General features: G+C 43.1%; 1 protein-coding gene across 4 annotated transcripts in view; it reads right to left on the bottom strand.

The window, feature by feature from the left end:
* LOC121576659 (nuclear pore complex protein Nup93) overlaps positions 1–17,434 on the bottom strand; it is a 33,965-nt gene that overhangs the window by 14,876 nt on the left and 1,655 nt on the right. For 2 of the 4 annotated variants that reach the window (XM_041889989.2, XM_041889991.2), the window contains exons 2-4: positions 15,591–15,777; positions 14,898–15,015; positions 1,036–1,098 (exon numbers count right to left, since the gene is read on the bottom strand). In XM_041889989.2, coding sequence (XP_041745923.1) covers positions 1,036–1,098; positions 14,898–15,015; positions 15,591–15,769 — 360 coding nt within the window. In that variant the 5' untranslated portion in view covers positions 15,770–15,777. Of the gene's footprint in view, positions 1–1,035; positions 1,099–4,731; positions 4,959–14,897; positions 15,016–15,590; positions 15,778–16,118; positions 16,136–17,434 lie in introns of those variants that run through there. The other 2 variants (XM_041889992.2, XM_041889993.2) reach the window with 2 other exon arrangements.

Genomic DNA, 17,434 nt, shown 5'->3' with positions numbered 1-17,434 from the left:
CATTCTGGTGCACATCAAAGTGCTATCCACCCTCAGGTTTTTGGCAACGGGCACTTTTCAGCCGGAGCTTGCCCATCGGCATCTCACATCCCTCGACGAACCAATGTTTTGTATGCAATAACATACAATTTGTAACATACCATTTCCATAAACCATAGCACAACAAGTTTTTTTTTGTGCCACCAATGGGTTCCCAAATACGAACGGCGCAATAGCCGGCACCCATATCGCCATAAAAGCACCATCCCAAAACGAGTTGAACTATGTAAACAGAAAAGGCTTCTACTCTTAATGTGCAGGTGATAGGTTATGTGATGCGCAATAAAACGCTGCTGAATGTGTTGGCAAGGTGGAACACACAACTCGTTCATTCTGCAAAACAGCAATGCTGGCCTATAAGCCTACAGGAGGGAGCTGTTGAGAATATATGGCTTATTGGTGCGTGTTGTCTACTCATTTGAAGTTTATTTGCCATTGCTAAAGCAACTTAGAATTGTCCTAATGGTCCTCTCTTTGCAGCGATGTTTAAATGTTGACTGGTCAAACCACAACTGGGTGAGCCAAACAAAATATTTTGGTTGTATTCCATCTCTGACACTAGCACCTCTATTTCAGTCTCGGAAATCATTTTTTTTTTCTTAGCTTTTTGGGGTTGTGCCATTGTAGGCTATTTCATGGTACGGCGTTGTATATTCCCCATGATTGACTATATGGTTAATTAGCAGCGTTTCGAAATGCAAATAGCCAAGGTTGTGCACAAGCACTGAGGCTGAAAACAATTGGTATTTATCAACGGATCTCCTACCAGTGTGCGTATGATGCTCATAGGATTGTTTGATAAATCACACTTTTTCTATGTGTACGAACAATCTAAATTCCGTTCTTAAGTAGTATTTTAGAATAGTTTCAACGCAATATTGATAAATGAGGCCCCAGGTATGTTAAAGAAAAAAATATTATATGTGAAATGTGAACATGGGGTGCAGAGAGGGTGTGGTCATGGCAACCAGTCAGCCAGGAGAGAGTGCCACTTACTCTGCGACGTGACTCCTCAATGGCAGAGAGCAGCGCATTGTCCCTCTCATTCTTCAGAAAGCCCTGGAAGGAGAGAAATGGCTGGAGGTTAGAATGGCTTTAACCAACATTCCACTTGACCACACAGTCAGGGCTCCTGCAACACACTAGCTGCAAGGGCTAGGCTAACTAAGGAGAATAACTATCATCATGATCGCTGTGCTAAAAAATGGGAGGCCAGAAATCAGGGCATAGCAACTTCATGTTCTTTGTAGCCGTAGAAGCCTCCTCCTGACCTGACATTCTAACCACTCAAAAATAACTCCTGTTACGCATCTTCAAGCGCTAAGCCATTTTCATGCTCGAACCCATCCACACACTTCAACAGAGCAAACCCAGAGCCCATCTCAAGGCATTTTACAGTTAATTCAACGAAGCCTGACTGATGATGAGCACCAGTCGATTAGACGCACCGCACCTGGCCCTTTGTCCTCATATCATCCCATCTTCAATTTCCTACCTTAGGGAACAAACTCCACAGCGGGCCGAGATTCATCAGCATCTACATTCAACTGGCTAACATCATATACAAGAGATGGATAGATGCATCTTGAAGAGACTAAAATGTACAATGTCTGCTGTCTCACTCCTTTAAGGGGTCAAAATGGTGATATAGCAAGCCTACCTTTCAGTACCAAAATAAAAAATTCCAATACTATTACTGTTGCAATACCTACATACAAGGACCTCAAATTGACAACTTGTTTTCTCATGTTAAACGGCATAATCATGGGTTTAATTCAAGAGCAAATTTGCACACAGCTGTGTAGGCGCATGTAGACTGTGTTCACCCTCTCACATAGAGTAAGCTAATTAATGTACACTTTGGGACGCACAGAGAAACGTCAGCCTCCGCTCCTTCCGATGTAATAATAATAATAATAATAATAATAAGCCATTTAGCAGACGCTTTTATCCAAAGCGACTTACAGTCATGCGTGCATACATTTTTGTGTATGGGTGGTCCCGGGGTTCGAACCCACTACCTTGGCGTTACAAGCGCCGTGCTCTACCAGCTGAGCTACAGAGGACCACATCAACGGATGTCCGAAGAGAAAGAGAAAACATTTTGTTCCCAGAACAGGCAGAACCACCCTCGTAGTGGAGCTGTACATTGGCACCATGCAGCCAGCCAGCCGAGAGGGGAGGGAGGGGCGGGGGGGGAATCAAACTCACCCACCCACACATAAAGCAATGTAAAAGAGGGCGGTGGTTGAGGGGTCAATGCATCTAAACCAGGGTGGGGTTAGAGGCTAAGAATAAGATATAGCCTACTATATGCAAAATGGTTGTGCTGAATCGCCCATAGATCCATCGCGGATCGTTAGAAACCAAATCCCAGCCCATGAATGAATGGTACCACAGTGGTGACCGGCCTGCCACAATGACACAGATACCCCTGTAGCTCAGTTGGTAGAGCATGGCGCTTGCAACGCCAGGGTTGTGGGTTCATTTCCCACGGGGCCAGTATGAAAATGTATGCACTCACTAACTGTAAGTCGCTCTGGATAAGAGCGTCTGCTAAATGACTAAAATGTCAAATGATACCCTGATAAGACACTGACAGTCAGCGCAATGGATGTCACTCTCACTACGCCCATCATCTGTGATAGTGGACACTGGCTTTAACATCTAGGCTAAATGCGGCCACACCCTTTCACAATGTGAGGACATTTATTTGCCTTAAAAACCTGATAATTTAGCCTATCGTAGCCTTCCATATTCCATAAATCTGCTACAGAGGAAAAACAGATAATCTCATGCCTTTTAGAGTGGAATTCCCTTTTATGCAGACGTGACATTTTTAAAGCTGAAAAGGGTAATGTCATACTTGAGTCTGCGATTAAGGCCTGCAGATCACACTGGCACACAATTACACTTCCTCGCCCAACATTAGGAGATACTATAGAAATATGTAAAAATAAAAAAAGAGCAAATCGAAGCCTAATCGATTTGGTATTTTCCAGGTGTCAGTATGATATGAAATAAATAGTAGTCTATCCCTTCTCTCAGATAATGGGCCTTTTCCTGCAGACCGTCTCGGCGCCTGTCATCTCCAGGACGGACAGCGCAGCATCCCGTCCACCCCTTCCTACCACACGGCTGCCTCAGCCCCACAGCCCCTCCCCCCTCGCCACAGGCTCAAACCTTCCCCCTTCGCCACAGGCTCAAACCCTCGCCCCAGTCTGTCCACTCCATCACATCACCAGACCAGACGTCAGAGTGGCAGCCGTCCGCATCTTGACTGACAGCTATAAATTATCATTTACTTATTACTTCAGCAGCCGACCGTCAAATTAAAAGTGTAAATGAACAGTGCGGTGAGCGCTAAAGGAGGGGGAGGCTGAGGCTTTTCAGTATCGCAAGCAATAAGAGCAGTATCTATCCTCTATTCAATAGATAAATCAAAGGAAGATTTCCTGCTATATCTTGCCAATTACATTTCTTGCTCAGTCATTGCGCTCGGTCCTCCCATCCTCCCGTCGTCTGTGGCAGAGAGAAAGGAGCGCCCCCCTCAGGAGATTCTGCTCTCCAAATGAAACAGGTTCTACCCAGTTTGCACCCTAAGAGCTGACAATGGAGCTATTTATATACCAGGAGAGCTCAGGTCATGTCTCCAAACACAGCAAGACACACAAAGAGGATAGATCTGAATAAAATGTATACATTTCCTTGTGAACTGGCATTGTGTGGCAGAATATAACAGAGTACCAAGATTAGGCTATGCGTTTTATTCTATGGTTTCCAGAAAGTGAAGGGTCAAAAAGGGAGGGGGAACTTATCCGCATTCTTAAATTTAATTTAAAATCGCACACTTTAGGCTATCATTTTATATTTAGGCAACAAAATAAGCTCTAAACTCCCTGAGCAATGTACAAAGAAGCTGTAAACTCCCTGTATCTTTTATTCATGGCATATATCCAGCGAAATACACATATGCAGTATGTAACATATATAGCCAGCTGGTCTGACTCTAGAACCTTCTCCTACATAATTGCATTGTCCCTCACAATTTGTATGGCGTAAACTGCATACGATTTTGCAAGAACAGAAAACATTCACTATAGTTCACAAAAGTTGAACTCAAGAAAGAAAAATACAGCATAGAAACAAATGTACATGTAACACATACACCATATCACCGTGCTGAAACATGTCACATACATGCGCACATACAATTCTTCAAAGGAGCAGTCTAAAGGTTAAAAAATTATCAATTTTGAATTCACAAATTATAGTGATTTTACTGCGTCTGTACATAGTTACAACATCACACACAGAAAGCATTCGATAACATCTTAAAATCAATTCTCTATCATCTGGATTTAAATGTTCAATTCTATGTTTCATCCTTTTCCCTTAGTTCTGCATGTAATGTACTGATGCTGTGAAGGGTCAGTAGCTGAAAACCTGCATCTTCATTTACTCTGTGTTAATGAGCGGAGCAGGGGAGGTGAAACCCCACCCTTATGCCACCACTTCCTGTGTTGGAGAATAAGCATTCATATAACTGACCACCACCATCACCATCTTCATAGTCACAGACAGAGATAGTGACAGAGTGAGAAAGAGGAAAGAGAAGGTGACAGACAGATTGTCACACAGACAGAGCAGATGTATAAATGCAGTGTGTCTGTGTGTGGAGGCGATACTCACTCATGCTGTGGCTCAGCCTGCCAGGCAGGGAGAAAGAAGAGGAAAGGTGCAGGTAGCCAGGCGTAGACAGACCTATGCCTGTCACTAAACACACTGCCCTGTCTCCATCTGAAGAAGTGAGCAGGCGCCATTCTGGGGCGTTTTTGGACCCTCCTCTGACAGGCCCGCATCGCAGACGCTGCACCTTCCTCACCCAATGTGGGCCACCAGTGTGAACCCAGAAATGTGCCACATGAAGGGTTACTGTAGGCTGTTTTATTGTTGGAGGACTGTACCAAGTCAACCCTCAGACGCAGGGGGGATCAAGGAGGAGTGATTGCTCAACCTCACAGGCCTTCTTCTCTCCATCAGCAGATCCTCCCCCGCCGCCTGCTTCTTTCCAGCATCCCTGCCGTCCTCTTCTCTCAGTGCCACTCATTTCTTCCTTTTTTATACATCTATGCATCTATGCATCCTTCCCTTTTTCCTCCTCCCCTAGCGCAATGCAATTATGGTAATGGATTTTCTCCCCTCTGCTGATGGCTTCCGACATCCTGTCCAGAAATTGGGCTAATAATCCTCTTAAGGAGTCATGTTTAGTTAATGAGAAGGGTGCAGTGGCTTCTCAGGGGGGCATACACAGAGTACACAGCTGCACAGACCAGACATACTGCACATGTGAAGCTATTTAACCAAAGTCTGCTGTAGCAGCAGCTGCGCTTATCAGACTGTCCAGAGAATACATGCCATCACTATAGCTCCTCTCAGAGAAAGATGGGGGAGGGAGAGAAAGAGGGGGAGGGAGAGAAAGCAGGAGCAGAAAAGGATGGAATAGAAAAACTGGGAAATGGAGAGAAAGACACTTCTCCTTTCCGCCATTTTATCGTTTGACTGTGCTCCAGCTCTCTTTCCATGTCTTTCTCGCCCCTATTCTATCTTCATCTCAGTTTTATTCTGTCCATCTTTTCTCTTCTTTCTCTGCATCTTTCCCTTGGTTATTTCTATCACCCCTTTCTCACTCTCATTCGTTCTTTATCTCCATCCTCACTGATGTGAGCCATGTCTCAACACATACAAATAACACATTAAAACATTTTTAAAAATACACAGTAGGTTATATACAAACCTTAAACGTAAATGCGGGAAATCATATGCATTACCAACCATATATACTACAGACATCATTCACACCCCAATTCCTCTCTGTGAGCCGCCCACATAGAGATAAGAGCGGCTACGCCTCATCAGCATCCAGCTTTTCCTTTGTCTTCTTAAGCTTCCCTTTGAGCATTTGAACATACAGTACTACACAGTGCAATCACAGTCAATGTAAAGAATACCACACAATATTATTACCAGTACCTAGGCTACTGAAAAGACTAAGCTATGAATGCAGTGCAGACAATAGGGAGGATAGCATTCAGTACCACTGACTACACATAGGCTACCACATACAAGTATCATCTCCTGGCCTAGCCTAATTGTCGTGACTAATAAATAGCTGAAAAGGGTGGCAATCCATAGGCTAGGTATAAAAGATTACTTAGCAATCAAGGCACACAGTTTGTAACATAGGCTATTTGAAGAAAAGTGAATTTCAATGTCCGCCAGTTTGATAATAGATCTTCAATAGATTTTTGTTGTACCTTGACTCAACTCTACAGAGGCTCCCTGCCCGTAAGGTTAACACGAGTCACCAGTAATGTGAGAGTAATACTGGCTTTATACAGCAAGGTCACACAGTTTTTCAAAAATATATTTAAACTGTCATGTGAAAAAATGGGCAGGAATGCAAAGGTATGCACAGTGGAGGGGGAGGATAAACAGTAGAAGGCCAGCCACTTCCCACCGTGTCTGGCACACGCACGCAACGAGTCCAGCTAAAAAGGCCTTGTTAAATCCTGCCAAGGGGCTAAGTGCACTTCCAGTAAAACCAAGGCTCCATCCGGCCGGCCCACCACATGTCAGGTTGGGGATTATGAGTGGGAGAGGGAGCACTGGGGTCATCAGAAAATTAGGCGATCAATACAGAAATATAACACCCCACTCATTCACTGACTATCTGCTGCCTTCCCATCCCCCCAGACACAACCCCTGTGATAGGCCTAATTGGTATCATAATTTCCTAATGGTGTGGATGACAACCTCCTCTAGAATAGGCTAATCAATGCATTTGATACGCCAACAATATTATCACTGCTAAAATGAATATTGTAGTGTCAACCCAATTAAGAACAAAAGAGAACATTGTGTGTTACCGTTTGACGGTCCGGGTGTGGCCACAGGAATGTAGTCTGTCTTCAGGACTAAATTTTCTCATGTGGGTTTTACATGTGACTACTAACACAATGGAATAACTGTATAGTAATGCTGCTAATCTTTTTTTTGTTATTTCAACATACTGACTGGAGGTTCTTCCCCCATTTCCCTTCCTCATCTGAGACAGTTCAGACTGTTCCCACTAAATGGCTTCAGATTTGCAGAAACATCATCCGTTGATGTAACAATTGGCAGAAAGTAAGGGCTACCATTAACTGATTAGCAGGCATTTCACATTTCATTGACTTCCATAGAAACCCAGGGAACATCATCCCAGCTGCAATTCATCAGCACACATGGAGTATGGGGAAAAGCCAGTGTGTAGACAAAAGAAAAACTAATAAAATGCGTCCATAGTGCCTTTTCTAAAACAGCCACAGATCATGGGTGGACACTGGACAGGATATGGAAGTCATACATACATACATACATACATACATACATACATACAACTGTTCAAAGGTTTGGGGTCACTTACAGGGCCTCCTGTAGCTCAGTTGGTAGAGCATGGCACTTGCAACGCCAGGGTTGTGGGTTCGTTTCCCACAGGGGGCCAGTATGAAAAATTTATGCACTCACTAACTAAGTCGCTCTGGATAAGAGCGTCTGCTAAATGAAAAAAAAAAATTTTTTTGTAAAACTTAGAAATGTCCTTGTTTTCGAAAGAAAAGCAATTTTTCTGTCCATTAAAATAACATCAAATTGATCAGAAATACAGTGTAGACATTTTTAATGTTGTAAATGGCTATTGTAGCTGGAAACGGCTGATTTCTAACAGAATATCTACATAGGTGTACAGAGGCCCATTATCAGCAACCATCAGTCCTGTGTTCCAATGGCACGTTGTGTTTGCTAATCCAAGTTGATCATTTTAAAAGGTTAATTGTTCAATAGAAAGCCCTCTTGCCATTATGTTAGCACAGCTGAAAACTGTTGTGCTGATTAAAGAAGCAATAAAACTGGCCTTCTTGAGACTAGTTGAGTATCTGGAGCATCAGCAATTGTGGGTTCGATTACAGGGTCAAAATGGCCAGAAACAAATAACTTTCTTCTGAAACGTGTCAGTTTATTATTGTTCTGAGAAATGAAGGCAATTCCATGCGAGAAATTGCCAAGAAACTGAAGATCTCGTACAACGCTGTGTACTACTCCCTTCACAGAACAGCGCAAACTGGCTCTAACCAGAATAGAAAGAGGAGTGGGAGGCCCCGGTGCACAACTGAGCAAGAGGACAAATACATTAGAGTCTAGTTTGAGAAACAGATGCCTCACAGGTCCTCAACTGGCAGCTTCATTAAATAGTATCCGCAAAACACCAGTCTCAACGTTAACAGTGAAGAGGCGACTCCGGGATGCTGACCTTCTAGGCAGAGTTGCAAAGAAAAAGCAACATCTCAGACTGCCCATCTTAATATTTTATTTTTATTGGCCAGTCTGAGATAGGGCTTTTTCTTTGCAACTCTGCCTAGAAGGTCAGCATCCCGGAGTCGCCTCTTTACTGTTGACGTTGAGACTGGTGTTTTGCGGGTACTATTTAATGAAGCTGCCAGTTGAGGACCTGTGAGGCGTCTGTTTCTCAAACTAGACACTAATGTATTTGTCCTCTTGCTCAGTTGTGCACTGGGGCCTCCCACTCCTCTTTCTATTCTGGTTGGAGCCAGTTTGCGCTGTTCTGTGAAGGGAATAGTACACAGCGTTGTACGAGATCTTCAGTTTCTTGGCAATTTCTCGCCAGGAATAGCCTTCATTTCTCAGAACATGAATAGACTGACAAGTTTCAGAAGAAAGTTATTTGTTTCTGGCCATTTTGAGCCTGTAATAGAACCCACAATTGCTGGTGCTCCAGATACTCAACTAGTCTCAAGAAGGCCAGTTTTATTGCTTTAAATCAGCACGACAGTTTTCAGCTGTGCTAACATAATTGCAAAAGGGTTTTCTAATGATCAATTAGCCATTTAAAATGATAAACTTGGATTAGCAAACACAACGTGCCATTGGAACACAGGACTGATGGTTGCTGATAATGTGCCTCTGTACACCTATATAGATATTCCTTTTTTTTTTTTTATCAGCCGTTTCCAGCTACAATAGCCATTTACAACATTAACAGTGTCTACACTGTATTTCTGATCAATTTGATGTTATTTTAATGGACAAAATAATTGCTTTTCTTTCAAAAACAAGGACATTTCTAAGTGACCGCAAACTTTTGAACGGTAGTGTGTGTGTGTATATATATACATACACACATATACACATACACACACACACACTTGAAGTCGGAAGTTTACATAAACTTAGGTTGAAGTCATTAAAACTTGTTTTTCAACCACTCCACAAATTTCTTGTTAACAAACTATAGTTTTGGCAAGTCGGTTAGGACATCTACTTCGTGCATGACACAAGTCATTTTTCCAACAATTGTTTACAGACAGATTTTTTCACTGTATCACAATTCCAGTGGGGTCAGAAGTTTACATACAATAAGTTGACTGTGCCTTTAAACAGCTTGGAAAATTCCAGAAAATGATGTCATGGCTTTAGAAGCTTTTGATAGGCTAATTGACATCATATGAGTCAATTGGAGGTGTAACTGTGAATGTATTAAGGCCTACCTTCAAACTCAGTGCCTCTTTGCTTGATATCATGGGAAAAATCAAAAGAAATCAGCCAAAACCTCAGGAAAAAAATGGTAGACCTCCACAAGTCTGGTTCATCCTTGGGAGCAATTTCCAAAATGCCTGAAGGTACCACGTTCATATGTACAAACAATAGTACGCAAGTATAAACACCATGGGACCACGCAGCCGTCATACCACTCAGGTATGAAAAAAATAAAATAAAGAATAATGTATGCACTCACTAACTGTAAGTCTCTCTGGATAAGAGCATCTGCTGAATGACTAAAATGTAAATGTCAGGAAGGAGACGCGTTCTGTCTCCTAGAGATGAACGTACTTTGGTGCGAAAAGTGCAAATCAATCCCAGAACAACAGCAAAGGACCTTGTGAAGATGCTGGAGGAAACAGGTACAAAAGTATCTATATCCACAGTAAAACGAGTCCTATATCAACATAACCTGAAAGGCCGCTCAGCAAGGAAGAAGCCACTGCTCCAAAACCACCATAAAAAAAGCCAGACTACGGTTTGCAACTGCACATGGGGACAAAGATTGTACTTTTTGGAGAAATGTCCTCTGGTCTGATGAAACAAAAATAGAACTGTTTGGCCATAATTACCATCGTTATGTTTGGAGGAAAAGGGGGGTGGCTTGCAAGCCGAAGAACACCATCCCAACTGTGAAGCACGGGGTGGCAGCATCATCCTGTGGGGATGCTTTGCTGCAGGAGGGACTGGTGCACTTCACAAAATAGATGGCATCATGAGGAAGGAAAATGATGTGGATATATTGAAGCAACATCTCAAGACATCAGTCAGGAAGTTAAAGCTTGGTCGCAAATGGGTCTTCCAAATGGACAATGACCCCAAGCATACTTCCAAAGTTGTGGCAAAATGGCTTAGGGCCAACAAAGTCAAGGTATTAGAGTGGCCATCACAAAGCCCTGACCTCAATCCTATAGAACATTTGTGGGCAGAACTGAAAAAGCGTGTGCGAGCAAGGAGGCCTACAAACCTGACTCAGTTACACCAGCTCTGTCAGGAGGAATGGCCCAAAATTCACCCAACTTATTGTGGGAAGCTTGTGGAAGGCTACCCGAAACGTTTGACCCAAGTTAAACAATTTAAAGGCAATGCTACCAAATACTAATTGAGTGCATGTAAACTTCTGACCCACTGAGAATGTGATGAAAGAAATAAAAGCTGAAATAAATCACTCTACTATTATTCTGACATTTCACATTCTTAAAATAAAGTGGTGATCTAACTGACCTAAGACAGGGAATTTTTACTAGGATTAAAAGTCAGGAATTGTGAAAAACTGAGTTTAAATGTATTTGGCTAAGGTGTATGTAAACTTCACACTTCAACTGTGTGTGTGTGTGTGTGTGTGTGTGTATATATATATATATATAAACTTCGATAGTTACATCACAATATTGCAACATTATATTTGCAGTAGTTGGCTGTACCTACATCAAAACTTCATAGCTAGTGATGAGCGATTAGTGCTTTTTCAGGTGGGTTCAGTTTCGGTTAGATTTTCTGTTTTTTTAATCACGGTTTTCCATTTCGATTACTTGCACTACGCCTTATGTGGGTTGAACGCTGTAACAACACAGAATAAAACAATTAATAAAAGTCCCATGATGGTAGTGACTGCCCATTACTGATTATCACTTATTAACCATAATTTATTCACCTTACTTTAATAAAATATTTCAGTTGTTGTGTATATTACATTTGTTTCATTTGATGACTTTATTATTTCATTCCAAGTCATCTCATCTCTATAGAGCTACTGCCTATGCTGTCTGACAAACTCACTATTTTGAAGTTCTTTAAAGTAAATAAGGAATAAGCATACATTCTTCCATACGTAAAAATGTATGCACGCATGACTAAGTCGCTTTGGATAAAAGTGTCTGCTAAATGGCATATTATTATTATTATTATTATTATTATTATTATTATTATTTTCTCTCTTCCATACAAGACAAGTAGACGCGCAATGGATTACTTCTATGTTCGCGTCGAGGCATGCAACACTGAAGCATGCACGAGAGCATCAGCTGTTCCGGACGACTGTGTGATCATGCTCTCCATAGGCGATGTGAGTAAGACCTTTAAACAGGTCAACATTGACAAGGCCGCAGGGCCAGACGGATTACCAGGACGTGTACTCCGAGCATGCGCTGACCAACTGGCAAGTGTCTTCACTGACATTTTCAACCTGTCCCTGACTGAGTCTGTAATACCAACATGTTTCAAGCAGACCACCATAGTCCCTGTGCCCAAGAACAGTAAGGTAACCTAACTAAATGACTACCGACCCGTAGCACTCACGTCTGTAGCCATGAAGTGCTTTGAAAGGCTGGTCAAGGCTCACATCAACACCATTATCCCAGAAACCCTATACCCACTCCAATTTGCGACCGCCCCAACAGATCCACAGAAGATGCAATCTCGATTGCACTCCACACTGCCCTTTCCCACCTGGACAAAAGGAACACCTACGTGAGAATGCTATTCATTGACTACAGCTCAGCGTTCCAACACCATAGTGCCCTCAAAGCTCATCACTAAGCTAAGGATCCTGTGACTAAACACCTCACTCTGCAACTGTATCCTGGATTTCCTGACAGGCCGCCCCAGGTGGTAAGGGTAGGTAACAACATCTGCCATGCTGATCCTCAACACGGGGGCCCCTCAGGGGTGATTGCTCACGACTCCAACACCATCATTAAGTTTGCTGACAACACAACAGTGGTAGGCCTGATCACCGACAACGATGAGACAGCCTATAGGGAGGAGGTCAGAGACCTGGCCGTGTGGTGCCAGGATAACAAGCTCTCCCTCAACGTGATCAAGACAAAGGAGATGATTGTGGACTACAGGAAAAGGAGGACCGAGCACGCCCCCATTCTCATAGACGGGGCTGCAGTGGAGCAGGTTGAGAGCTTCAAGTTCCTTGGTGTCCACATCACCAACAAACTATCATGGTCCAAATACACCAAGACAGCCGTGAAGAGGGCACGACAATGCCTATTCACCCTCAGGAGACTGAAAAGATTTGGCATGGGTCCTCAGATCCTCAAAAAGTTCTACAGCTGCACCATCGAGAGCATCCTGACTGGTTGCATCACCGCCTGGTATGGCAACTGCTCGGCCTCCGACCGCATGGCACTACAGAGGGTAGTGCGTACGGCCCAATACATCACTGGGGCCAAGCTTCCTGCCATCCAGGACCTCTACACCAGGCGGTTTCAGAGGAAGGCCCTACAAATTGCCAAAGAATCCAGCCACCCTAGTCATAGACTGTTCTCTCTGCTACCGCACGGCAAGTGGTACCGGAGCGCCAAGTCTAGGTCCAAAAGGCTTCTTAACAGCTTCGACCCCCAAGCCATAAGACTCCTGAACAGCTAATCAAATGGCTACCCGGACTATTTGCATTGTCTCCCCACCCCACCCCCTCTTTTTACGCTGCTGCTACTCTCTGTTTATTATCTATGCATAGTCACTTTACCTCTACCCACATGTACATATTTCCTCAACTAACCTGTGCCCCTGCACATTAACTCTGTACCGGTACCCCCTGTATATAGCCTCGCTACTGTCATTTTACTGCTGCTCTTTAATTTGTTCTTTTTCAAATTTCTCTTTTTTTTTTTTTTTTACTTAACACTTATTTTTCTTAAAACTGCATTGTTGGTTAAGGGCTTGTAAGTAAGCATTTCACTGTAAGGTCTACACCTGTTGTATTAGGCACATGTGACAAATACAATTTGATTTGATTGTAGTGAATTACCACGTTTTATGCGCTAAACTATCTAGAACATTGGCCTGTTGGAAACTACAACTCCCTACTACATCGCACAAGTCGGGTTGGATATGATTTATCTCTAGAGAAACTGTGCGATGTGCGCATTGAGCTCACTGAAAAATCCCTAACGAAATGGAATTCAAATAATTGAACTGATGTTGGTCAATGAGTTGTTTAAAAACGAAAAAGTTTTTGTTAATCGCTCAGCACTATTCATAGCTTGTTCTCCAACTTCTTTTGAAATAAGGAGCCAATTTGTTTTGAGCACTTTTATTTCCATGACTGATCAAAACAAATGTTCTCATGGCTCTCTCTTGTCCCTCTGCAGCAGACATGGTCAGCAATATGTTTGGAACATCGAATCGCAATACGAATCATATCGGCTCCAAAGTATTGTGATAATATCGTATCGTGAGCTACCTGGCAATTCCCAGCCCTAGTTTGAAACCCACTAATATGCCATTTATTTAGGTTTTGAACAGATTACAGCCCCACTTAATCATCAATGGGTTATTCCATAGCTAGTAAAAATACACTGAGTATACCAAACATTAGGAACACCATCCTAATATTGAGTTGCACACCCCCCGCCCTCAGAACAGCCTCAATTCGTCGAGCAAGGACTCGACAAGGTGTCGAAAGCGTTCGACAGGGATGCTGGCCCATATTGACTCCAATGCTTCCCACAGTTGTGTCAAGTTGGCTGGATGTCCTTTGGGTGGTGGACCATTCGTGATACATACGGGAAACAGTTGAGCGTGAAAAAACCAAGCAGCGCTGTTATTTACACAGATATGTATCATGTGATAGTCCTGATTCTTATTTAGGCTCTATTTAATGAAGGCTATTTTTCATTGGTTAAGGCAAAGGAATTCCGCTAATTCTGACTGTAGCTAAATCATCTTCATTGTAATGCAATACCCCCCAATGTAAATCAAATAGACATCTACCAAAGATAGTTAAAATCGAATCAAAAGGACGTTGGGTTAACTTTTGTGCATGCATTTGAATAGCAAACTCTCAGCACTTCAGGCAGTGGGTTTGATATACAGAATGATGAGTAGAGATTTGGACACTATCCACATCAGCCATATTTTCCTAGACACACAACATTTCTAAACCTTCCAACAATAAGAAACTGCAATGATCCTCCAACAGAATCCGTCAGCCTTTTGCCTATTAGCATAAAAATCATTACGCAGTAAACCTCAGCTGTGACATGAACAGAACCAGATATGAAACTGCCAGTTTGACTAAAAGCATCATTACCAGCTCAAAAACATTCACTCCCATCACCTGCCTGGCTGCCTTTGCCTCTGAAAAACGCAAAAAATAAGGTTGTGACATACACAGGTGTGGCTGTCAAAGCAGCCCAAAAGCTCAAACAGCCCCACAATCGTAAAGAGAGACAGTATGAAATGAATACCTGGATGTCAGTGTCCTTCACTGGCTCCAGAGGTTCAAAGGTAGTGGCAGCACTCAGGCTCTCCAGACGCTGGGAGATGTGGAAGATGTCCAGGCCTCTGGACCCCAGGAGGATGGAGCTACAGGGAACAGAGGAAACAGCAGATTGCATTCGTTTAGTATACTATCCTCTAGAGGGCGTGAGGAGCATTAAGTAAGTTGACTGCAATGCAGAACATAACACAGACACTGTTTCATATGCCAGTGAAATGTGGGGGGCAGCATAAACCCCAGTCTGCCATTGTAAATCCATTTTTATAGACATCTCTCAATCTCTAACAGAACAGGATAGCTCCCATAAACTGGATGTCCAAGAGTACAAATACTGATTAAACATATCTGTCCTCTATTTCACACACAACAGTGACAAGATCACATAATTGCAAGTAGCCTAAACGCAGTCAGATGTATTGTTGTCTGAAAAATATCCAGTCATATAACGATGAGCTTTGTGCAGATGACTTCAAAATCTTACTACCATCAGCCTCATTCATTACAGGGGAAATCATGAGATATTAATGGGCCGTTTACTAGAAAAGGGAAATGGCCTACACGGCACATGTGATTTCAAACCATATCACAGCCCTGCCTGTGAGGATCATCTCTAAAACAAAAAAAATATCAGTGACTGACTGATACACAAGAGAGAGCATACGCTTTTACGTCGGCAGCGTCTTGTGATGTTCGGGTTAGGGTGCGGGAACGTAGCCTCTCTCCAGCCTGCTGGATCTCCTGAAGGTTCCTCTCAACATGGGGAAGCTCAGACACGGCCTCAGTCTCCGCTGCAAGCTGCTCCGCCTGCTGCAGGAGCTCTCCAAAGCCCTCCACGTCCATGGCAACCACTGGAAATCAAGGGACAGAATGGCTGGATTAAAAACCAATGGCTATTCTGGATTAAATGACATGCAGTCTTTATGGCTGTCCCAGATTGAGTCACATGAGTGTGTGTGTTACAGTGCATTCGGAAAGTATTCAGACCCCTCAACTTTTTCCACATTTTGTTACGTTACAGCCTTATTCTAAAATGTATTAAATTGTTTTTTTCTTCTTCATCAACCTACACACAATAACAAACGCAAAAACAGTTTTTTATAATTTTTTGCAAATGTATAAAAAATTCAAAACTGAAATATTCTATTTACATAAGTATTCAGACCCTTTACTCAGTACTTTGTTGAAGCACCTTTGGTAGCGATTACAGCCTCGAGTCTTCTTGGGTATGACGCTACAAGCTTGGCACACCTGTATTTGGGGAGTTTCTCCCATTCTTCTCTGCAGATCCTCTCAAGCTCTGTCAGGTTGGATGGGGAGCGTGGCTGCACAGCTATTTTCAGGTCTCTCCAGAGATGTTTGATCGGGTTGAAGTCCGGGCTCTGGCTGGGCCACTCAAGGACATTCAGAGACTTGTCCCGAAGCCACTCCTGCATTGTCTTGGCTGTGTGCTTAGGGTCGTTGTCCTGTTGGAAGGTGAACCTTCGCCCCAGTCTGAGGTCCTGAGCAGGTTTTCATCTGTACTTTGCTCCGTTCATCTTTCGCTCGATCCTGACTAGTCTCCCAGTCTCTGCTGCTGAAAAACATCCTCACAGCATGATGCTGCCACCACCATGCTTCACCGTAGGGATGGTGCCAGGTTTCCACCAGACGTGACGCTTGGCATTCAGGCCAAAGAGTTCAATCTTGGTTTTGTCAGACCAGAGAATCTTGTTTCTCATGGTCTGAGAGTCCTAAAGATGCAACGACTAGGATTGTGCCTTTGGGTTCTGGACAACGAAAGAAAGTTGATATGAAAACCAATAGAACAGGAGAGAAATGGCATAGCGGTGGGTCGAATAGGGAAGTAAATGGAAATGAATTTGCCCAAATTATATAATACTCCTGTCTATACAGAAATGAATAAAATAATTCAAAATACTTCACCAGAAAGCATGACTTAGCCACAGAGGAATCGAGGATCATTATCTTCTTTTAAATAATTGCTGTGGACTGTTTGAAATCACAAGCTCGTAGGCCTATGCTTATTTGGGAAGCGCTCGTGGCAATAGGCCTAGGTGATTATTGAGTTGCGACTGTCAGTGAAAAGTATCTAACGTGTGTGAAGATAATGTGTTGAGTATAATTTAAAATGTTGAGACAAGAAGGGGAGGTGTGGCAAAGATATAGGCGAGTCTCTCTCCAGAAATAGCTCCGCTGTCTCCCGCCAATTCTTGCGCATTTGTTTTGACATTTTAGTCATTTAGCAGATACTCTTATCCAGAGCGACTTACAATTAGTGAGTGCATACATTTTTCATACTGACTGCAGGAATGTCCACCAGAGCTGTTGCCAGAAAATTGAATGTTAATTGCTCTACCATAAGCCACCTCCAACGTCGTTTTAGATTATTTGGCAGTATGTTCAACCGGCCTCACAACCGCAGACCATGTGTAACCACGCCAGCCCAGGACCTCCACATCTGGCTTATTCACCTGCGGGATCATCTGAGACCAGCCACCCAGACAG

This window comes from Coregonus clupeaformis, chromosome 29 (assembly GCF_020615455.1).
Source record: "Coregonus clupeaformis isolate EN_2021a chromosome 29, ASM2061545v1, whole genome shotgun sequence".
In the NCBI taxonomy this organism is placed as follows: Eukaryota; Metazoa; Chordata; class Actinopteri; order Salmoniformes; family Salmonidae; genus Coregonus; species Coregonus clupeaformis.
This window is presented reverse-complemented; position numbering and strand designations above follow the sequence as displayed.